The sequence below is a fragment of the Bombus terrestris genome, chromosome 8 (assembly GCF_910591885.1).
Source record: "Bombus terrestris chromosome 8, iyBomTerr1.2, whole genome shotgun sequence".
In the NCBI taxonomy this organism is placed as follows: domain Eukaryota; kingdom Metazoa; phylum Arthropoda; class Insecta; order Hymenoptera; family Apidae; genus Bombus; species Bombus terrestris.
Window position 1 is genome coordinate 3,175,396 of NC_063276.1, and position 25,203 is coordinate 3,200,598.

Below are 25,203 nucleotides of genomic sequence, written 5' to 3' on the forward strand. Positions count from 1 at the left end.
GTTTAACATTCCGTGTAATTAATGCAGGAATGACGATAAGATAAAGGAATAAATTGTTTTCAATTGGCTTGCTGCAGCGCTATCTCTGACCTGGTAGCGTGAAATCATTATTCAATGCCTATTCTCGACCGTAAATTCGAAAGAATGCAAAAGGAACGATGAAAATACTATTATATGATACAGCCATAAATTTTTCCGACTTTCCTATCACATTTTCATATCGTTGCATTTCATTTTCTATTTTCTAAAATGTCTATCTTGGATTTGAATTGAGTCTCGTTATCTTTCATTAGACAAGGTAAAAAGCGTATCATTTTGGTCATCGACCTCATTCGAATTTCACCACTCAACTCGGTGAAACGATTCATTATCATTCGATGCGTCTTCTCCTATGATCAAACAGAAAAATTATACTGATAGGGTCTCATTTCACTTTTCACCGATCATTTCACTTTACGAGCATTTCATTCCTGTTCCCATTTAATGGTGTCTTCACGCTGTATTTAACAGCTCGTTCACAGTACACTGAAAAAACTCCACTTCATGCTATCAATATATAAGCATGTATATAGCCCTCTTTTAAGTACAAGTGTCGCATGGTGAGAACATTCCAACATCTGCAGGGTCTCTCAGGGCAACCATCTTTTATGAATCTTCTATCTGTTAAATTATCAACTATATTTAAATATTTTATATTGAAGATAACAGATTATGATAATTAATCTGAAAAAATGCCTAGATTATTATTAGATTATTAATATATACATTTATATAAATATATCAATAGTCACAATACCAAAATATCAAGGTTTCAGTAGTTTCATTATTAAAATATGCAGTGCAAGGGAAAAAGTAAAGGTCATTTTCCAATGACCTTGAGTAGACATTTGATTCAGTACATATTATAGGACACCTCCATTAAAAGAAAGAAAAAAGAAAAAGAAGAAGATGAAAAAAGAAGTATCAAAGAATATTGACAGGAAAAGGTATACAAATTCTTACAGGAAGCAATTTATACAACGGAAATTTTTCTCGCATAGCAGTGATGTAATGGTCCGTTTCGGTTTCCGCTCAAGAGGATACAAAAATCTGCAACATCTTCATAATCTAACGGTGAATTCTGTCGATCGTGGGCTTTTCCACCTGCAAGAAGTATGCGCAACGCAATTTTGCTGAAATTCAATGGCCCGTTAGAGAGGCATAGGCAGACTTCTTGGAAATTCGCCGAGCGAATCAGAGCGACGGAGCAGAAACTGGAATCGCCGCGATTCCATCGAGATTCTCGGGTTTCAACGTTCGATCTAGACTCTAGACGATACGATGGAATGCGTGATAAAAAAATATTCAGGAGGATATTCACCCTAACGTCTTATTTTAAGTTATCGTGCCGATTAGATAGTCATTGAAAAAGTAATTGGACTAGGTGAGGCAAATCGATTGACTGATTGAAAATGGCTCGATTATCCTAAAAGTGATTAAGTTCGCTGAATATAGGATGTAGTTAATAACTATTTAACTATGCTTTCTTTTCAATTACTTATTATTATTACAGGCGAAGAATGTAGTAGAGAAAAAGTGGGTTAATTGACGTGCCATTTTATGATCGAGAGAGCGCTACTGGTTTAGGGACAAATATAAATCTTTGTTACTTAGCTTCGATCTATATTATTTTACTTTTTATTATTTAATACAATCTCTTTATATTTTTTCATAGAAATTGACATGATAGCGATTGAATTCCTTGAATTGAAGGTTTAAGAAATGACACTTACCTGATAAAAATATCTTTTCTACATATTTTAAAATAAATATAAAATTTGAAAAGGTAGTGATTACTTCTATAGTAAACATGTATAAACTTGTCAGAACTAAATACATTCATGAGAACTAATGTAATATTCAATGTATAATTCTCAGTAGGTCAAGAGTAAAAAATATATATTTGCAAAATTTATTTACACTAAAAAATTGTATAATAGAAAGACATATACAATAATTATACACTGAGAGTATTATTTTACAAAACAGTAGTTTCCTGCTTTAGAGTCAGCAAATATTTTTTTGATACACGATTGTGTAAATGTTGTAGAGTCATTAAATCATTCTCTAAGGTGTCATTTTGCTGTTCAAAATAAGTTATCAATTTTTCTAGCATTGTTGTTGCTTCTAGGTGGTTGATATCTGTTTCTTCTTGATGACATCTATCAATAAAGGAGTCTTGAATGTCATCTTCATCTTGAGTGGATAAACGTGCACTCACAATATCATCTTCTAATAATAATCGATCTGAGTTGCCATTAGTTATGGCATCCTCCAGTAAACTTTGACTACAGAGGGTCAGTTTTATACCATGTCGGGCTTTCCATCTTCCTAACCATCCTACACTTGCTGTAAAAGTAGGATCACCACCTAACTTTTTATTAAGACTCAGAGCTTTTTTTCTAAGGATAGGTCCTGACATAGGAATACCATTTTCAAGTTCTTGAATATACCACATATACAGTGCATCATCTAGTGTTACATTCTTTGCTTTTTTAATTGTTCCTCTGTTGCCTAAGCTATCCCTAGAAACCATCTTGGCACAAAAATCTTCTATCTCTTTCCTGTTTTTTTTCCAATCAGAAACAGTAGATATTCCTACTCCTAAATCAATAGCAATACTTCTCAATGGCTCACCTTTATCAATCCTGTACAAAGCTTTTAACTTCTTTGCTATGGTTACAGTCACTTTTTTCCTTTTACCTGACATGTCTGTAAATGTCAAATATCAAAAAAACACAGCACAATTCAAATAAAAACAGTTGTTAAGTTTAAATACTATTGACCTACTTGTAGCATTCCTATTTGCAGCATATTGATTAATCACACTAGCAGTGTGATATTTATGATATATTGAAGAATCACTCTGTTGGATCAACTATGAATACAATTAATTAGAAGAAATGAGCTTTTAATTTATATTTCAAGAGGAATTTATAATTGAAATTAATAAATCTGAAAATTTTTGTTAGCAAGTGATTTCCGCTAAAGAGTATTCGTAGTTTTAAAATAATTAATGAAAAAGTAAACAAATTATATGAGTAACAAAAAATGGAATAAATTCATTCCAAATATTTAAACAATTGGATCATATATTCTCCTTATATATATATATATTCTTACAATTGTCTATAAATGTTAAAATTGTATTATTTTATTAATTAATAAACCGCTAACTTATAGGTTATGTCATCTAACCTCGTTCCAACTACTTGAATGTGTCAATGAAAATCAAAGCAAATGAAGTAGTTATTTTAAAACTTTAACTCACTTTCTGTTCCCTCTTTCTTTTCTAGTACTTGAACAACTTTCACTTTAACGAAATTTAATTATTTTTACAACACTGTTATATTTGAATTCCCACTCTAAACGTTATTTAACCAACTGGAAAGGAAAGAACATGTAGAGGCACTCTCAATTCTGCCACCAGATGGCTACCTACACTTTCGTACTACGCCGACGTATAACACTTTCTCGCTAGTACTTTCTCTTCTATTTATCAATAATTATAAATATGTATCACGTCTCAACATTCTTATCAGGGTGTCTATGGCACGGGCACATGCTTTTTAAGTTAGTGCAACTGATGAGTCCTCTGACCTTAGCAGATTCTTATGAAATACACTTTTCTCCTCTTCCTTCCATCTCTCCTTCTATCCTTCTATTTCTCTTTATTTAAGATACCATAGTTTACTTACAAACATTTCACTCGCAACGTCTTTTATTCCTCAATAAAAAATATTAAAGATATTGCACATAAAAGACTCCGCACATAAATAGTAACTCTACTTTAAGTCGCCTTTCATCAATAAAATGGGAAGACACTCTATATCGGAGCGTCGACAGCTTCTGTTTGATAAGGTGGCTCATCGAAATTCATATTGAAACGCGTCTGGATAATTCTAGTCCATTGTATTCGTATACCGGCGACGTAAATTCTTCAGTGAACTCGTGCCTCTAACTCGAGAATGAAAGGTGGCCTAATGTGGCACGTGGGAGTTTACGCGATAGTTACAAAAGGGACCGCAAGCCACGTTGTTGCGTAGATCAGAAACGCGAGTCACAGTGATGTTCTCGACTAAATGATGCACGTATGCCCATTTTCTATGAAATAACACGTTCCGTTCGGCCACATTCTCGGTAATATACAGGTAGACCGATCTGCAAGTTGTAATATACCGTATACAGCGTGGGATGTAGGAAACATAGCGGATAAGTGGAAAATTTCCAGAGATGCTAAAATATGTGTTTTAGTATAGCGGGTGAAGCAAAAATTGTTATACATTGTCTAAAATGTTTCTTTGAAATTTAGTTCAGGTTAGGTGAAATAATATGGTCTGTTAAACTGAAATGAGATAAAGTAAAATATTCAATCGTCTTAGTTAATGGATATGGAGTTTCGTGATAGGGTTTGTCAATCTTTTGATCTTAAAGACAGCCAATGAAGAATTCGCGCGAACAATTTGTGAAACATTGGTTTATCCTTTTCCTCATCTCTCGAGATCGAGAACACAGATAATTACGTAATGTAACAAGTTGCCCAATCTGTTCCGTGAAAGTTATAATTTAACAATTAACGTCCGCAGGAAACGGAATGACTCACTAACATCTTGCAATTAAGGGTGTTCCTTGAACAAACTTTTCGAAAGATAAGCTGTTATTTATTCGACCTATGGAATTAAAAATGTAATATGGCTCTTTCTTTTATTTCATTATAAATGTCAATGACATTGTGTGGAAGATCATGTAAAATTATTATTCTCTTTCCATAATTATCGTAATAAGTATTTTCCTGTGGTTAACAGCGAGGTAGTTGTTTCTTAACTGAGCAAGAATTCAAACAGTTTGTTACAAATGGGTCATTGTGTAAACGTTATGACTCTGTACTGTGAGGTGCAATTTTTCATGAAAAGGGTCTCAAACGTTGCAAAAATATAGCGCGGTTCATTTCAGCTTCGAATTGACGAATTTTATAATTTTTAAGTACTCAAATTATAGAATTTTCAAATTTTAAATACTGACATTTTTAAATTTAATAATTTTTAAGTTCCCAAATGTTTGAATTTGCAAATTTCTGATTATCCGAATTTTAGAATCCAAATTTTGAGATTTTCAAGTTTCTAGATATGCAACTGTTGGAATTTTCAAATTTTTAAATACCGAAATTGTAGAATTTTCAAATTTCCAAATACTGAAATTGTAGAATTTTCAAATTTTCAAATACTGAAATTTTAGAATTTTCAAATTTTCAAATATTGAAATTTTAGAATTTTCAAATTTTCAAATACTGAAATTTTAGAATTTTCAAATTTTCAAATATTGAAATTTTAGAATTTTCAAATTTTCAAATACTGAAATTTAGAATTTTCAAATTTTCAAATATTGAAATTTTAGAATTTTCAAATTTTCAAATACTGAAATTTAGAATTTTCAAATTTTCAAATATTGAAATTTTAGAATTTTCAAATTTTCAAATTTTCAAATTTTCAAATACTGAAATTTTAGAATTTTCAAATTTTCAAATATTGAAATTTTAGAATTTTCAAATTTTCAAATTTTCAAATACTGAAATTTTAGAATTTTCAAATTTTCAAATATTGAAATTTTAGAATTTTCAAATTTTCAAATACTGAAATTTAGAATTTTCAAATTTTCAAATATTGAAATTTTAGAATTTTCAAATTTTCAAATACTGAAATTTTAGAATTTTCAAATTTTCAAATTTTCAAATACTGAAATTTTAGAATTTTCAAATTTTCAAATTTTCAAATACTGAAATTTTAGAATTTTCAAATTTTCAAATATTGAAATTTTAGAATTTTCAAATTTTAGAATTTTCAGATCCCTGAATAATCAAATATTTGAGTACTTAAATTTTGTAATTTTTGGATTCCCAAGTTCTCGGATTTTTAAAATTGTGTATAGTGCACATATTACAATTGGCGATGATTCAAGCAAGAGGGGCGAAGTAAACCGGAAAGAATCTTCCATTGCACTTCGTCAGACATCGTGATGGCATTCCTATTGAGCTTGCGGCGTGTAATGACGCCGTGAAATTGAAATTAAATGTCGGCAACATGTGTAAACTTCTGAGAAACCAGTGATGTCATCTGGATTAACGAACTGCCAAGCGGCTAAATAAATTACAGCTCGTTCGCGATGGAACATTTCGCAATTATGTAAATATCAGCTGCACTCTTATTGCTTGCTCTAATCTACGCGGAAAATTGTCAGTATTTTGAACGCAAGCTGGGAAATAATTGTATTTTAACTGCCGGAAATAAAAATGATAGGGGTAGAACTGATCGTCTTGTAATCAAGATTAGTGATCTCGCTAATTGGCTATGATGTAAACGATGTAAATAAATTCCAGCCACATAATTTCAAAACAGTTATGCAAACTAGAGTAATTAAATTGCATTTTATCCCAACTGTTGGCTTATCAGTAAATATGACTCAGTTGTAGTAACATATAACGAGATTGGAACCATAAAAGTTATTTCAAGAAGTGATATCATATTTAAATTAAAATCGAATTACGTCAAACAACGTGTTTGTCTCTTACGTGAGCGGAAAGAAACTTACAAAAGACTGTCAACATTGAGTTCAAAAAATTATTATCCTATTAGATGAAACATTGAATTTAGTTAGAGATTATGAGATTCGTTTCTTCTGAGAACACTTTTTAGCAATACTCTGTAATTTTCGTACGTATTGTGTATTTGGTGTCTTACGTTCATTCACATAGTAACATCATTGTTCTACTTCCTTTAATAAAGAAACACTTCCGGTAAGGAACTGTTATACGGAACAAGTGAATGAAGGGCTCGCTTATGGTATATCGTAAAGATTATATTACTTCCTGCTCGTTAAATTTTTTCTCTATGGAACTCCGATTCTTTCACAAGATATTACTGTATAGTAAAAGAAGAATCACATACATATAATTGTTATACTTATATTTAATTTAGCATAGAATATTTAAAAAATTATATTTGTAATGGTATGCCTCCACAAGGAAGAAAAGATGCTGCATTCCTAGCTATTACTAGCTTCATACTGTATTTAAATCCTTGGAAATGACATTGAGTTGTCTATAAACTCCAATAATACTCATATTACTCATTTCATCACACAACTCATCAATCTAGCATAAGATAAACACATACACTGATTCGATCGCTCAGAGATATTTTTTGAAACAACTGATTTCAAATGAAAACAACATATAGATGGCACTCATACTACTACGAATAAGTTACAAAAATTATCCTGCAACTTCTCAATCTAACATGATGTAGATATACAATGTCTAGGGACTTTATTTTTCAAAACAACTAACCTCAAATGTGGAAACAACTTACATGTTCCATTCATACCATTACAAATAAGTTAGAAAAAGATTGAATACTGGAATATTCCAACAGATAACCTACATAACGATCCTGAACTACTAAATTCACGGTCAAAATGGTAGACGGCTAGCAACAAGTGCCATTGAAAAGTATAGGGTTGCAGGAGCGGATCGTTGTCGTTGGTAATGTCAGTGGGTGGCCAAATATAGACATGTCGTCATATCGTTTGAACTTGGTACAGCTTGCCACATTCTATATTTCGTCTCTCTTGGTTGCAAGTGCGTGTGTAATACATCAGATGAATATTTGTCTAGGTTTAAGTTATCAGTGTCAATAGTGTGTTGGTATGTCTTTTCGAGGTGAGTTAGGACGAGTCTCGATAATAATACGGTTCAGATTTCACCTGGTCTTCTTTGCCACGGTCTTCCCTGCTCCGTCGTTGCGTACCACGCATTTCCGGGGCAATTTCGTACTTCCTGGCAGCGATCGACCACCTTCCAAGTTCGTCGAACGCTTCATCTTCGATTCATTCTTCGTTTTCTTCTGATTCATTCTTATCTTCGGTAATCTATCTTTAGTCGTTGAATTGGGAAATTTGTATAAATAAAAATATCAAAGGAAGCTTGAAAGGTTATTTCAATTATTCAAAGTTTAATTACTTATTTAAAAAGCCCTTTTAAAAGTTTTCGATTATTCTTGGTCTAGATAGTCTATGTTTTCTTAACTGACAAATGGACAAGATTGGTACAATATAAAAATTATAAGAATGGACGAATCATTGCGTATGAAGGAGTACAAATAATCTTCGTAATATAAAAAATTTATAATCGATTATCTTTTTCAGTCTTGAGATGAAAAATTGCTTTTTGATACATCTTATATCTAGAACCAATGTCGAAAAATCGTTGATTCTTATTTATAGACGTTGCTGCAAATCATTGAGGTGTTTCTGTAGCTGTTTCGAGGTGCATGTAGCGTGGTTCCGGGCGAATCTCGAACTTCCTATTTGCTGTCCGAATAAACGAGCTTATACGCTGGCTATTTCAGTCGAAACTGAACGATGAAATCTAAAGCAAATGAAAATTGACGTTGTAAACATCAAGAAGGAAGTAATTAAGCTCCTAGATTAATCTAGTAGCTTTTATAAATTTCCTTCTAGAATTTCTAAGTACAATTAATCCCGGCAATGTATGGGAAATTAGTGGGTGGTTCATTTTGGATATCGTTGTACTTTCTATTATGCCTCGTGTGGAAGGTTAATTGAAAATAAATGGAAATTAAGCGAATATAAATAAATGATTCCATGAAATAATATACTATAAGTATCATATGTACTAGCATCGTTCACGCCACGAAATAACGAAATATAATTTTTGTTATGTTTGTGGAAAAATTTAATAAGTTTGAATATTTGAAACGTAAAAAGATAGAATCAATGAATAATTAAAGAAATTCAAAATTGGATGAATAAATGGTGGGCGCCAATAAATAGTTAACAGCCATGTGGCGCTAGTGTCGCGTCACCGGTCTTCATAATATCAACGAAGTTCCAAATATTTTTATATGCCTGTGTATTTCTTTTTTTCTCTATCAAATATGTTGAGTATCGGCGTTATCAAAAAAAGAAAGAAGTAGTAGTGACATGGATTTATAAGTCATAACGTCATCGTCACTTCTATCAGATAATCGCCAGAACAAGTTACACAAGGCAAGGCGTTTACCATGTAATGATGATATTCGATATTTGAAAAGCTATTTTATGAAATGACTTATTTCAACGTATTAATTTTTATTTCATACAAGTTATGAATTTTGAAAATACTATTAAATGTTGATAGCCGTAAAGTATGTATATTGATTGGACTCGACAAAAGTTAAGAATATCTATAAATGTTGACTTACTAGTAATACGTGTTGACAAATGTTTAAAAGCTGATGATGTTGAAAGATGTTAACAAGCTTAAATGTTGACCAACGTTAAAGCTGTTGACAGATATCGAAGACATAAATGCATGTTGACATTGTTGGTAGATGTTGACAGATTCCCTAATAATATTAAAAATTTACCCAGTAAAAGCACCAAATTCATGATAATATTTCAAAGTTATTGCTATTTCACATGATTAAAACTAGACAATCGAACAATTCGTTCTCTTCAGTGTATTTATCGAGTTTTAGAAACGATCTCTCATTTCTTGTCACAGTGAAGAACATTCCAATAATTCTTTATGTGTGAAGACGTTACATCACTAGCTGGCGATATGCTAATGCCATAAAAATTTATTTATCGTACGTGTTTCTACCTCGTGACATCAGACCTTCGACTAGACTTAAATGGCTGTATAGCAAGCATTAAATTTAATTTGGCAGATGTTTACTCTATAAAAGCTACAAATGTTTTAAACAATTTTGTAACTCATTTTCGATCGAATCATACTTTTCTATCGCATGGAGAATAACCATTTGTTTATATTTGGGGAGAATTAAAATCTTAGATCATTCTTAAACTATTAAAAATTTGTTTCGCGGCCGAGACCACAGAGAAACTCACACAGGGAAGTTTGAATTAAAAAGTTATGAATTACAGCCGCTAATACTTTCTTAAAAAATTATCGTCTCTTCTGTCACGGTCATACAACGTACGTTTAATTTATGTAAATTCATTCTAACGTACACATTACATAGCCCGCGTCCCTATGAAAACGTCACGGTTCGTGCTCGACTGCATAATTGCATCGTAGTTTATGTACAAACGATCATCTAATCAACTTGAAAACGATGCATGCTTAATCATGCTACAAGCAAATTATGATTTATTTGAATTCGTGAACATATTTTATTCAAGTATAATTGTATTACTCTATTATTATCGACATTATTTCTATTTTACTTGCTATTTTAATCTTAGCTTCTACGGAAGTTACTATAATGGTACAATTTGTCTGTCCTCTTGCGTTTCCCTTTCTTTCTTCTCTTTCTAAAATGAGATTACCTATTTCACCCATCAGTATCATTCGATCAAACGAATTCTAAATTACCTTTACTTAACAATTTCCAAATTTAAAAAAGGTGTTATTATTATTAATATAAAGTTTAATTTTATATGTAAATTTATATATATTCGATTACAATCAATAACTTAATTGCTACGCCATTGGTAGGTACATTCCCGCTCAGAAGAACATATGTACGTATAATATCTGGCCACTTGCTTTTGACAGATAATATATCACGAAACTTTACAATTGCAAAACAAGTAACGATAAAAATTTGCGTATTGTTACTATAAGTCGATCATGTCGCATACATTTGTAAAAAAAATTCTGCTCTATACTCATATACTTATTGTTAACGTTATTATATAAAAGAACGGACACAAAATGTTCGCGATACGCGATAAGAGTCCTGGCAGTTAAAGTGGTCTTGAGTTAACAGCTGAATCAGTTCGGTGTCGCCATTCGTAGACGTCCAATCGTTCTTCATTCGTCGTCTCCTCGTTTCGATATCGAGTCGTGATTTTCGTCAATTTTTCATGATATTGACTTTGGTGAAAGAAGTCATGAAAGCAGACCAGTGGATCAACGGTCATTGAAAAATGAAAGGGACAACCGTGTCAGGCAATTATTATTATGGTACGTTGAATTTAACCAGTTGTAATTTAATTTGTGAATCAATAGATCGTAAAACGTGGATAAAGGATCACATTTGAGTTTCTAACGAAGTTTCTGATTAGAGGCCATTGAATAGGATTAGGCGTTGATAGGTTAAAATCTCTGTATCTTTTTATCGAAAGTGATTATGGGTGTGGTAGTCTTCTCATGGTAGAAGAACGATTTGGAAACTGCCATATCTACGCAAGTTTATCTTAACAGATAGATTATCTATCGAAATCCTGCCGCGCATTCCATGTAATTAGAGCTCCATGAGTATCGTTTACTATTTAGCTGTTCGTCGGCTAAGCTCGTACGATTTAATCGACCCGTGTTTTCTATCGGGATTTGCTGTCTTTTTGTGTTTAAACAACTTTTAAGCTTATTTTTAAATATAGAGGCTTGATTTGTTTGATGTAATTTGAGGGCATTTATAGGATTTAATAACTGATTTGGTTATAGTTTGAATTGGAGATGAATCAAGCCGGAAAAGGTTAAATATTTTTAAAATTATAATTAGAAATTAAAAGTTTTTCTTAAAAAGTAGACAAAGTATTCAAATGTATCTACTAAAAAATAATATTTGTACCAGTTACATTCTATTTTAACTCTAAATACATACATTTGTTCTGTACAATTCTATTATAGTGAAATCCATCATGGCTGCTTTTTAACCTTACATTACGGAACACACAAAATTCTATAGTCTATCCCTAGATTCTATACAAATTATTTTAAGTTCTTCCATAGTTACCCTGGTTCAATCTCTCTTCGTTACTGAAATACTTATTGCATAAGTACTGAACAATTTTTCCAAAAATTATTACGTTCAATTCTTAATCTAATTTCCTAGAAAAATCGTAATATCATGCATTATATGTATTTTACTTCGGACAAGTTCAGAAGTAAGGTTTGCTGAAAACTACAAGGAACGTGTGCAAGTAGTTGTGTTTGCAGACGTTACGCTCGAAGAATCCGCAAGCGTATATACGCGCGTGCGTTACAATCGCGTTACATGGTTTCCAACGGCTTAGAAAAGCGACGAACAGCTTCAGACAGAGACAGAGTTTAAGCATTTTAATCAAATCTACGATGTTACCTGCTTGTCATTGCCCTCTCGGTTTGCACGTAGCCATCTATTGGCACGCTTTTCAGTGCGAACGCGAGCTAACCACTGAGGTTGCTGTTTCTCCTCATTGGCGTATATAATCGCATTTTTCTTCTCTTGAATATCTACATTTTTTGTTGTTTTCTCTTGTTGTTTAGAACAGTAAAAAGTTCCTTACAATTAGGTTCTTGCAGAAAAAAATACTTTTTCAAAACAAACATAAATATTATTTAAGTTTAAATTAGTAGATACTTTAGATTAAGTTTCAACGAAGGAAAGTAAGTTAAACTTGATTTACATTTAAACGAAAAGTTCGTCTTTACTAGATTTTATGAAAGGAGAATATCTTTCATAGCAATATTCACGTTGTTCGACTATAATTAAGTACAGATTTTAAGTTAGCTTCAAATGACACAACATAGGTTTCATTTCATTCACATTCGAATAAAAAGTTTCTTTAACTATATATCCTGTGAAACAAAAATATTTTTCAAGGTAACATTGATGTTAATTAATTTCATAGGTATTTTAGGTTAGGTTCTAAGTGTTTCAAAGTGGATTAAATTTGGTTTACATTTCAATTATTATGCTTGTTTAACAGGATGTATGGAAGTTAAGAGGTTAGATTTTACTAGTGACTCATTCTAGTGAAGTTATGATGAATATATACTGTATATCATATGATAAACATAATGTGTATCATTTATATTTTATATTGCCCTTACTATCTTTAAAACAATATATTCCGATGATGTATCGTGTAAATATCGTTTTTCAAATATTTAACTTTAAACTTCTCGATTGTCGTTATCTAAAAGGAGTGCAAGAATTCTCAGGTGTGACATATCTACAAACAACATATCTTCACTGAAGAATTCGTGTTAATTGGCGAGTCATTTTGCAATGAAAACTAGCTTCTTTTGCCAGACATCAATTTCAAAATAGCATTGCATTAACATAATGAACACTCTTATCGAATATGTTTTTCAACGACAACACGCGTTGTATATGTAGACATAAACGATCACAGCACGAACGTATTTAGTTATGAGCTCAATTAATTGTAATGCCTCCAGTCACTGCTTAGATACATAGCGTCAATAATGAAGGATATAAATACTATTCAAATAAGCGTCGTTCGGTGAACTAATCGGAATAAATTGTTTGTGCTAACGATTTGTAATCCATTTGCAATTCTTATTTCCCCTCAATTGTTTAAATAGAAAAATTCATTTAATAAATTAATAAAATTAGAATTTTGTTCGTATATGTTGTCGGTGGAATAATTTGTGTTTTCGAATTGGAGATAATTTTAAATTAGAGTATTATTGATAATAAGCTGTAGTGGAAGTTTATATAATTTTTAGATGATAATTGTAAAGCCCAAATACATATGTATCTGGAACAGAAGATCAGTATACTTATTAATCGAAGTAGCACATAGAGTAATAAATGGAAGTTTTAGTAGCCGGAAAACTACGTCTTTAAATTGGATTCCGTCGTTTTATTATCCATAAATTTCCATTGTTTTATCTCTAACTCACTTAAAAAGAATGTTTTTGCGTATCTTACTTTAGCGTTAAAAAAATACTACAGAAAGATTAGAAGAAATATTTAAAAAGTTCGTTAAAGAAGTGTTTGAACAATCTTATTAAATATCAAAATGTTCTATAAGCTGGTAACAATATTAAGGGTTAGATTAAAATTATATAAAATTCATTCAACATAAAATTACACGAAGTAAAAGGAGAATTGTGCCACAGTGTGCTCGACTATTTCAATCACGAGCTATCGCCAGGTTCCGATAAGGTATCTTCCCTGAGAGTGAAAGAATCATTTCCATCGTCGTAGAAATAGAAAATTATCCATCATTAGTGAAAGTCATCAGGGTTATTTTATTGAATTCTTCTGTGTAATAATGTTTTTGTCGTCTTGGAAAAAATATAAAATACTTAAAAAGATTAATCTCTTGAACGATAATTCTGCGATATGAGTTGATTATTGGATATACATCAATACGATAAAACACACTGTTGGAGTTTGAACACCTTAAACTGTAATAAGTATGATTCGTGTCTTTGAAAAACTTTCGTTTTATCCGTCATTTTTAGCGAGTTATGAGTTTATTATCCGCCTCATTTCGTACCATTCAGACAACTGTCATCAGTTTTTTAATGTGCTTACTGATTACATTGGCAAGTTAACAGTATATGTTTTTGAAAATGTATGAATTTTTTGCTAACTTATAGTTCTGTCTCTCTTTAATAATCTGTAACACATGCACATATATACGAGGAATAATCCGAAATAAGAAGAAAATGTATGTATGTCAGAACATTAAAAGTAAAGCAACATTAAAAGTACAAATAATATAGCGAGCGGTGTAGAGAAAAATGCTTAAGGATAAAAGATATTGAAGATAAAAAATGTAAATATGACGAAATTCTAGAACTCTTCTTGTACTTGTTTTTAAAAAAAAATTCTTGAACTATATTATCTATTTTTGGATTATCTTGTATAACATATTTGCTAAGGTAATTTTGTTACTAAATTTTTACGATGTTTTATTGTGTGATGATCCTTTATCTTTGATAAATTATCGGATGAATCGTGATCGAGGATTATATGATACGTAATTGTCTAAAGAGATCAAGAGATCAAGAGATGAAAAGATCAAAAGATCATAAATCTACTAAAGAATTTAAAAACTTGATATACCCCTTGCGTCTTACGATCATGTTTTCGTATAAATTAACGATCAAAATAAAGAATTCCTCCCAACTTTATCGAAAAGTATAAAAACGAATTTGTGATCCCTAAAACAAGTATTGACACCTATTTAACATAAATTTCCGATTTTATATAATATTTTTTTAATCAAACTAAACTCAAACATCTTTGAAAATCTTGTCAGAATCATTAATTAAAAGTCATGATTGATTTTATGCTCAATTTTCTGCTTTAAATCTTACCCTTCCAAAAGAAATCTTGTTCACTGACTTTCATGAATTAAACTACCGGCAAAATTAATGCGTCGTTCACGGACAATGGCGGACGAGCCTGGTTACTAGGGGAAAAAAGGGGGCAGCATTGTGGCGAAACGTGTGCAAGGTAAATAAAGAGTAAGCGCGAACGACGTTTACCCGAGAGAACCGTTTTGTTTTTTACCAGTGTTCGTGACTCGACGAGATTATTATCCTCGGTTTATCGTTGCTATCGTCGGCATGTGTCATAAATTTTTTCTCGTCTTATAAGGACCGAACAACAACCGAATAAATGTGTACGCGAACTTGAATTGCATGTTTAGTGTGTATATGGAAAAACTGGGATTTAATAGGACTCTGCTTCCTTTCTACTGTGCGATGAGGTAAAGGAAGGGAACTCATTGTTCCCCTTGATCCTTAATCGTAGAGTTAGTGCAAAGTTAAGCATCTGGAACAAAAGTACTTTACGTGTAATATTTGTATTAAAAAAATAATTTCCTATTTTTAAGTTAAATGTTATTGTAATGCCTGATATTAAAAATTGAAATTCTTATTTACTTATGAGAGAAATAGTATCATACTCTCTTGTGGACTGAGAATTATAGCGTAATATAAGCCAAATTATGAGAACTTGAATTTAGTCACGTATTTCAATTCTTGATAGAATCATTCTATCGAGTATTATACAAGTTCCATAACTAACTAAATTATAACTTCACGCTTGTGAATATTCTATTTCTAGTTTCGTGATTTGAAAAATTTAGCAAAATTTTATAATAATAAATATATTACGCATTTTTATGACTTACTCTTTACACCGTTATGATTTTCAGTGCTCTACTTATAGGAAAGTATTTATATTTTACCAATATTGCAACTAAAATAGAACTGTTTAGAAATTCCCCTAGCATTCCTACGAAACATCGGATTTGAAAGAAAACAGAAATTTCCATTTCCGTTACTAGTGTTTCTAAAACCTTTCCAAATAAGGTGCTGTGTTTAAAGCGTGTCTAATTTTGGTGAAATGTTTGGTTTTAGGGGCGCAGTATGTGCCCGGTGTTGGGCTTGGCGCCGCACCCCAAACAAGGAGTTACATCTTCGACTACACGCCAAACTATCCACCGTCCAGAGTCGACAAATTCAGGGGTGGTACTGATATACAGAAGAGAATGACTCAGAGGGAAGATACACTGAGGTTTGAGCAGGGCCGTATTAAGGCCCTGCAGGAGGAACGTCTGCATATACAGAAGAAGACATTCACTAAATGGATCAACTCGTTTCTGTTGAAGGTACATTTTGCTTTCTTTATAACTTCCGATATTATAAAAGAAACAATAATTCTTAAGAGAATATATCTTTTAATTTTTCGAAAATAATTAAAAATAATTAAAATAATTAAAATTAAAATATAACAATACTAAAGATATTTGTAAAAATGGTCTACTTTTGTGTGAATATAACATTTATCAATTGCTTGTAAAAGACATTAAAATAATTTGAAAAAAAAAATGCTAGAAAAGTAATTAGAAAATGTAGATGGTACGATATTTATACAAATACCTAAGATATTTATAAGAATGACACACGTCATATTAGGGTCGCTAGAATATCTATATAGGAAGGAATCCGGAGACTTGTTGAATCGATTACTTTCACTTCGCAGGCACGTATGGAAGTGGAGGATTTATTCACGGATCTAGCGGACGGCAAGAAATTACTAAAACTGCTAGAGATCATCTCCGGTGAACGATTGGCTAAACCTAACAATGGTCGTATGCGGGTACACAAAATCGAGAACGTGAACAAATCTCTGGCGTTTCTTCATACTAAGGTAGATTTAATTAATCGTTTTCCCACATACTATTCAAATGAACTTCATCTTTCCATGTATTTCAAAAGTGTATTTTAAATACATATACGTCTTGTTTCTATTCCACAAATAGTCACGTGAGAATTTAAAAAATATTTTAAGTTTTCTAAGAAAATATACCTAGGGAAATCTATGATTCTAGGGATACCTATGGATCTAGGGATACTTATGATTCTAGGGATCCCTATATATTTCTAATTTCAGAAAATGATTCTAGAAGAACTTAGGTAAATCTAAAAAATAGTATCTATGGAAACTCGAAATACAAAGTTTCATATTTTCTAGAAGAACATAAAATTATACTTTAAAATTAACATTATAGAACCGAGCGTTTTCATTGACAGTCATCACTACTAATCTTTAATAGCTTTTGCATCAATCTTTCAATATTTGCAACGGTTGTATTTACACTAAAAGTTTACAGTTCCTGGCATAATCAAACAAAAACGACTTGACAGTTAATTTCTCTTGAAATCTTCTTCTTAATCTTAAGATATCTTCATAAACGAACAAATTATCATATTCGACATCTTCCTAAGTAAGATTAGAAAATTTCTCCCGGAGGTATAGATTCTAGTAGCTTTGTTCACTACATCGATGTATCTAATTGTTCGTTAGAGAGGACGTAGGAAATAATTCTCACGCTTTCACGATTGTCTTCTCTATTTCGCGACAGCGTTACATTCGATTATGAGATTATGTAAGGGGCGGCGCTGTTACGTAAGTGAAAATTGAAATTTTCTCCCGGCGAGGCTTTTCCTCGCCATGAACATTAATAAATGGCTATATGTATTATCTGGCATCCGACTCGTGTTTGCTCGATCGTTTCGTTACACTTGAGCTATCAGCCGTTTTATTCAAGTAACTGACTAATTACGGTTAAGTGTAAATGATGCCAGACATGAAAATTAAAAGTGATTTAGTTTCGCGAATTTTAAGAGCACTGCAAAATCAGAAGAATGAACACGTGAAACCGTAAGAGAAAAGGTGAGATAAGCGACGCGTGGCTGCTACTTCCGGTAATGGGAGACTCTGATCGTGATCATCTTTCTTGGGCAAAATCATAAATGTGCTATGCACACGTGTGGCGTTCGATGTCTAGAGAAACGAAGAACGTAAAATATAGGATTTCAGTTTATAATATAAAGTATAAAAACCTTCGAGTTTCTTCTTTCGAAAGAATAATTTGAGATCTCGGGAATATAGAAATTTGTATCTGCTGGAAAAATCCAAGATCTTTGAAGATCGAAGATTAAGAACTAGAAAACTTTGAAGTATAATAGGATTTTAGGTTTCCTTAATAAATATGAGGTCTAAGAATCTTTGATATCCTTGAGCAGTGTAAGATCTAGGGAAATTTACAACCTAGGGTTTTGAATCTTTAAAGGAAGCACAGAGATCACGAAAGTGTAGAATATTCTATGTATAATTCTGGGGAGACAAAACAGTTTGCAACGGTTTCCTTTGGTTTACCAAGTCATACGACAAGAATAAATTATAAAAGTCACAATACTTAGAAGCAACGTCTTTCAGACGCATCTTGCGCCCACGATCCCGTAACTACATTACGTCGCGCCATATGCAGCATACATAAAACTATTATGTCATAAGCTACGAAGCATAGAGGCCATTCACGAGGACTTTGCACTTGTAGGGCTTCGCCGCAAGTTCCGCGTTCACGTAGGATGTCTTTTCTAACTTCTATAGGGTATGGTGTATCGACTGTGAGAGGTACACCCAAGCACTATACATTATACATGACTAACATTATTATGCAATTTCGACGATAAGAATAATAATTAATTACCATGTTAGAATCGTTATGCAATATATTTAGTACTTTTTAAAGAGAACTTTTTAATTAACAGAAATCTATTATCACTTTATCTCTATCAAAATTATCATAAAAACAATATTAAATATAACATTTTAGATGCTTAAACAATTTATAAAGAATCATATAATATTTTAAATGTTCTTTAAATTGATTGTTTTCTCACATACTTTAGGATTAAGGCAATATTATATCTAGGGAATCTAGGTTCTCCCTAAGATTCTAGGGATCCCTATAGTCCAAATGTAAGAAGAAAATTATAAAAGATTGTCATTGAAATTCAATCAGAAATGGTTTCGTATAAAAGCAGAGAGTCGATTGGAGGAAAAGAAAATCCGCATTTCCGCATACATTCCACGTGTCAGTTTTGCCAAATGCGGAACTTTCGTCAAATACTTTCGCGATTTGCAGGTTTGAAATTCGTCGCGTTAGCCGATTTTCCTTCACTTTCTAAACCGGATGAAAAATCGTTGGGACGTTTATGGAATGTGTTTGCATTAGCCGAGGATCACCTTCCAGAAATAGCCGTGTCCTTTCCAATGATCCTGGTGGGAGATATTGCCCGTCATCACTCGGTAAACCAAGCGACTATATATACAGACTATGGTGATTGATTCACGTGCCAAATTCGATTGGGTGTGGTTGTCCCCAGATTTCGACATTTGTCATTCCTCTACACGTATCGTTTCAAATTATCATTCGAGACTTGTTACTCGAATATGTCATTGTTGAACCAATCGTGGTCGTTTATCAAGTACACTTTGGGGCGTCTGATTGATAAGCTGACGCATTATAGCTATTTTTTACGAGATGAAAATATTGTATATTAAGTCTAGAAGCAGAAATAAAAAACACTTGTGGTTTTTTTAGCAGAAATGCTAGGGACATTTTTCTTCCTTTGGAGTAATGTTAGGGACATTTTTCTTCCTTTGGAGAAATGTTAGGGACATTTTTAAATTAAGATTGAAATTAATTTAAACTAGGGATTGCAGATTTTCAGTTTGAGTGTTTGGGTTTATTAATAAGTAATAATTAGGCATAGATTAATAAATTTGTAACTAGCTTAGCTAAATAGAATTATGGTAAGCGGTTTAGCTAGATAATATTATTATACATCAGAGAGGAATATTTCTGTTAGGGAACGCATCTTCTTCCAAAGAAATGACATTTTTGTGATATTTAAAATATAATTGTCCAAGATCAGAAGAAATTTAAAAAATATGAAAAATTGTATTAATTACGAAAAATTCTTCTTAATTCTCCGAAAGAACAAATATCACAAAAGATAAATTTAGTCTGAATCGTTAATCCAGAAATGTTGGCAATCTCTTTTGTTCTTATTATCAAATGATAAATCTATCAAGCGAATAATTCGCGGATGGAAAGTTATTCGTGGAAAGGACATGTTTCGCGCGTGTTTATTACCGCTCATGTTACGCGATTCGCGGCAACCTCGTTACGTAAAGCATCTTGCTAATCGCGTATAAAAAGTGTAAAATATGCGGACGTGATCTTAGGCGAGCATTAAATTTATGTACCTGTTCGTAATCAACGTTGGAGCTTTCGGTTTACATGTTGTACATTGCTACATAGAATACATCTACCTTATGGTTAAATTCTCTTATTTCCCATACTGTTGCTTTGTTCCTTGAAAATTCTGTATTATCGTAGCCCCAGTAATAGTATTGTGATAAGATAAGCGAATAGAAGAATATATGAAAATTGTTTGTAACTCTTTATCTAATAATAAATATCTCCACAAATATATAATTCGTGCAACAGCATATCACCTACGTAAATCTGTAAGATTCTCCTTTGGAATACAAAGTACATGTATTATTTACTGCTAGTTCATAAACACGTCGTGATTGTTATTTTTAACTATGATGAATTTGTTTTGACTACTATAGTTTTCGAATTCTTGGATTTTAACATCTTGCTCAATAAGCCAAAGGAGCGTCATTCTTTCTATTTTTTAATGATGATTTTTATATGCTTTCCTTAAACTCGAACAATTTTTTAAAAATACAAAAATAAAATGAAAATTCAGGATCCTTTAAACGATATGTAGGTTGTACAGAATGGTTGAGGAAAACTCAGAAAAAATATAGCTGAACAATGTAGAAAAGTCATACTGTGAAAACACATTTTCATTGTATCGTAGAAAGAGAAACAAAGACACGGAATTTGGAAGTTTGAAAGAATGCAAATGATGATAAGGAGGATGTAGAGAACATTATGCTGCGGGATTGCAGGATAGTGTTCCTGGAGCATTCTGTAACTATGTATCCAAGGCTCTGACAAGATAACTGCGTCTAAAACGTGGATGGCTCTCGCTCTAGGGGCTGTTCCCATGACCGAAAGAATCGGAGCCGACAGTAATTAGGGAGGTAGCCTCGGGCTATTCGGAGAAACCGTAGTCCCCTTGCAGCTTGAAATAACCATACGTACAAGGGTAATATTTCTCAATGTCTAATCTCAAGGATAAGGGAGGAGTAATGTAGGTACGGTCTGAGAAAGAGGAGGAATTTTAGGATTTTTAGTGCTAATAACCTTTCTTTTAAAATGGTTGTAAAATATATTGTACAACGCGTCATAGATAGGTTATTTAGGGTGAGTTTACAATGCTGGAATATTGATTTAGTGTATTATTGGAATATTGAGATATTAGAATGTTGGATTCTTTTGATTTTTGGGATACTTGAAGTTCTTTTTTTTTTATTTACTTGCAAGTAGTCTACTATCAATTATCATTGAGAATTATAAGTAAATTATTCTGGCGTGGTACTATAACGTGAATAATAATCGTCGATACACGCATCAGGCTTAATTATATTGCCTTGTTGAAAAACGTAAGCCAATTCTAGACGTTTCTCTTTTAATTAGTCTTTATCTGCAGTTTAGTATTCAGTTAGGAATACAGTAGGAACTTCATTTGTTGGTAACTTTAATTAATGAGCGATTAACAGAACTTTTGTTGGTTGAATTCTCTTATCTAAATGCGAGCTCCTATTATGTAAACGAAAAATAATTGGTAGCGAGGAGAATTGATGAGCTCCTCAAGTTAGGATAAATGGAGCGTTAGTGTAATTTTTGTTTGCACTTCGTCTCATATCTTCTCCAATTAGGAGTTTACTACGAGTATTAGTTAATTATGTATCAATAACGCCCACGAAATGTGATGTCATTTTGATCGATGTTCAATTGGTTTTTATTGGCTTACTCAAATTACTCGAAGGTGAGTTTGTATCTCGATTGCAACAGACCCTTTAAATTAATGAGTTAAGGATCGATTCGAGATTCGAATAGAAGGATCTCGCGACGGATAAACGAAAGGGATCGAAATCGAAGGGTACAATTAAAGACAGAGAGAGGAGGAGATCTCTGAAAGGAGGACAGAACTGGAGGCAGGATCAAAGGAGCGAAACAGGGAGACATGGAGAGAAAGAGAGAAGTAAGGGTCAGCGACCGAGGCGAAACTTGCTAGACCGTGAGTCCCGCAGATGTGAAATGAAACCAGACGGCACATACGTTGCTCGTGTGTTGATCATTTCGCGTTAGACGCTGTTCCGCCACGAAGAACCGCTCTTACGAGCCTGTCCACACCTTCAGCCGACGCTTCTGGCTGCCTGTGAACACTCAATGACACTTCTTTCCTGATGTTTCACTTACAAAACGCGTGATTCAATGATGTCGATCAGGAATAGCGTTTTAACCAGAGATAGATCGAGATGTGATTTTTAGGTTTTGGGATATTCGCGAAACTCAAACCCGAAGCTTTGTGTTTCGGAACTCTTGAAACTGGGAACTCTGAAAATGATTATTTTTATTTTATTATTTTTTTTTTTTTTTAATGAGGAGTATCCATCTTGTCAGGAAGAAAAAATGTCTTTTCAGAAAATGAAATTATTTTCTTTCGATATGAATGATTAGGATCGGTGAAATCGTACCAATTTAAATCAGCCTGAAGATTATACAGCAACTGGATTGGATCGGTATTGGTCAAATAAAAATAAATTCATATCGTAATCGTAAGCTATTTAAATAAATTATTATTTTCCTGGCGTCCGAGACTTTCGAATCTAAAAGCAAATAGAACATGGATATTTTATACATTTTTCCACATATCTTTTCTGTAAATGCATAAGTATATAAACATCTAATTTTTTCTTAATGTTGATAAATTATGATCTGAAAAATAGTGCAGACTTGATAACCTGCTGCCTCTAAACAATCGTTAATTCATCGAATCAAAATCACAAGTCTAGAAACATATGAATGTACTGTAGAAATATTGACTGAATCACCCTGTACAATTAAGTTCCTAACCTTACTTCATATTGTAACATAGCCTATTCATAATTTCGCATTAGTTGCGCCATCTTGCAAAAGAACTACCAAGATTCACGCGTGTTACATCATTTAACCAACAAGAAACCGATGAGTGGAGGAATTTATTTATATTTTTCCATGTACGCGTGATTAAAAGCGGACTCGTTGAAAGGACCGAGTAAAAAGTTTCGGTGAAAGTACAGCCAGAGGAACGTGTGACTTGCATTTCTCAGCAATTATCGTGAAAGGAGCAAAGAATCAGAGTGACTTGTCGCAGATTATACAAAGTGTTAAAAAGAGACCATTCATTATTTATGTAGTACATAGGATACACCGTACTGAGTAAGAAAACCTTAGTACATATAGGTCGAAAGCTCAACCATTTCTGAGATATAAATATTTCTATATATTAGTATCACGATTGTTTTGCTACTTATCGAGTTCTCGATATTTATAGAAGCTGTTCCATACGTCCTCCTTCCATCTCCATGCACGCTTGGCATCTTCATCTTACAAAGTCGCGATTTCTCTTAAAAATTCCAGATCTCTGACGAATTATTCAACAAGCATGCTGGATTCGGTTACATAATTCTTCGGTCACTTATCAGCGAAGAATGCACTTTGCTTTTCAAATAGTTACGTCCATAATAAAAGGTCCAATGGAGGATATTGAGAACGTGGTTCATAAACACTGAGGTAAACGTCGCATGCGGCACGTAGAAGCCAGTAAGTCAATCACGATGCTAACATAAAGAAGTGTATATATCTCGAAAACCGTCGAGCCTTTGACCTGTGTTTACTAACAATCTTTTTGGCTCAGTATGGTGTGTCTTATGTACTGTACAAATGTTGAATGTTTTTTTTTTTTGAATACCTTGTATATTTAACAGCGTAAAAATATCGAATGACCGTATGATAATCTTTGTTTTGAGACCACGATAGACGTAGGAATTCGGTAAACAATTAATTGGAACGATCTGGTGTTATCAGTTATTAGCTGAGTTAATGCCGCGGGAGTAATTGGAACAGGGACATAGTGCGAAGATCAAGAAGATTACTTCTGAATGCGTTAAAATACAGTTAATAAACAGAATATCGGACTTTGCGGCATTGAAAAGAATCGTTCATCAACTTGAATTGCATTTTGTAAAAATCACAATCTGCTGTGACATTATGTTACAAAGGATAATCGGCCCTTATCTTTTTGAGGATTTTTATTCGTTACTCCGTTACACATTTGTCTATTCTCTCAAGTTCTCGTTGTCAGATTTAGATAACGTTAAAAATTGAGTAGCTATCTTGGAAATTTGTCCAAATTTCTTTTTCGTTAGTGAGATTAGTAATTCTATATATCAAGAGAAATACAACAGCTTATGGTTCGATAAATAAATTCATATTTCGCAAAATTAATAATGAACGCTGACAAGGCACATGTTCACCATTGTATGCTTCATTATTTTCACCGTAGAGAAATAGTCGTAGAAACAATCAGAATCGTTCGTGGTACCCAAAGACAACATGGTTACCAGGGCAAAATCATTTGTCATATTTCTATAATAATTGTGAATTTTTAAATTACTTCGCTAGTTAATGTTTTCTTGTAGAAATCCAAATTGTAAAGTACATTATTTATGGAATGACATGATACAATGAGTGTGAATATCTTGTCTTTTATTTATAATGATGATTTAAGATTACGTCAAATGCTAATTTATAGCGGTCTTGAAAGAAAGATTCGTGCTTTTTAAAGATAAATTAGTGATGTCACCGACAATTGTATAATGAAACGCAGGATTTACGTAGGATGCCTGACTTAATGTCGTCATGAGTCACGATCGATTCTGTGGTGGAACAATTATCATCGGAACTCGTCCTCTTCCGGTATTCTCTTCTATATCCGGTGCACGCTACACTTCTGAAAAATTGCACGATTTATTTCCTTTAACAAAGGAAAATGACTTGCATATGTAAGATGTATAACAAAATGTGTTTAAGTGGTTGTTAAAAGTTAAGATGGAGGTTAGGTTGATT

General features: G+C 32.6%; 2 protein-coding genes and 1 long non-coding RNA gene across 10 annotated transcripts in view; 1 reads left to right on the top strand and 2 right to left on the bottom strand.

Moving 5' to 3' along the window:
• Window positions 1-25,203, top strand: part of LOC100651603 (spectrin beta chain, non-erythrocytic 5) — a 57,835-nt gene that overhangs the window by 5,941 nt on the left and 26,691 nt on the right. For 2 of the 5 annotated variants that reach the window (XM_012311031.3, XM_003397063.4), the window contains exons 1-3: window positions 10,771-11,026; window positions 16,175-16,425; window positions 16,800-16,967. In XM_012311031.3, the coding sequence (XP_012166421.1) occupies window positions 10,990-11,026; window positions 16,175-16,425; window positions 16,800-16,967 (456 nt within the window). In that variant the 5' untranslated portion in view covers window positions 10,771-10,989. Of the gene's footprint in view, window positions 1-10,770; window positions 11,027-15,290; window positions 15,520-16,174; window positions 16,426-16,799; window positions 16,968-25,203 lie in introns of those variants that run through there. The other 3 variants (XM_012311032.3, XM_048408204.1, XM_012311033.2) reach the window with 3 other exon arrangements.
• Window positions 1,060-4,131, bottom strand: LOC100651807 (jerky protein homolog-like). Of its 4 annotated transcripts, XM_048408207.1 has the most exons (4): window positions 3,482-4,131; window positions 3,311-3,423; window positions 2,830-2,917; window positions 1,061-2,751 (listed from the first exon to the last, which is right to left on the bottom strand). In XM_048408207.1, the coding sequence occupies exon 4, from the start codon at window positions 2,747-2,749 to the stop codon at window positions 2,018-2,020; it is 732 nt and encodes a 243-aa protein (XP_048264164.1). In that variant the 5' UTR covers window positions 2,750-2,751; window positions 2,830-2,917; window positions 3,311-3,423; window positions 3,482-4,131; the 3' UTR covers window positions 1,061-2,017. The 4 variants fall into 4 exon arrangements, with proteins under 4 accessions (XP_048264166.1, XP_048264164.1, XP_020719946.1 ...); XM_020864287.2 differs by lacking the exon at window positions 3,482-4,131 and having other exon boundaries at window positions 3,311-3,464; XM_048408208.1 differs by lacking the exon at window positions 3,482-4,131 and having other exon boundaries at window positions 2,830-2,994; window positions 3,311-3,464.
• Window positions 8,013-9,751, bottom strand: LOC110119522. The gene is made up of 2 exons (XR_002307993.2): window positions 9,297-9,751; window positions 8,013-8,461 (listed from the first exon to the last, which is right to left on the bottom strand). It is a non-coding gene; the product is annotated as an uncharacterized LOC110119522 (long non-coding RNA).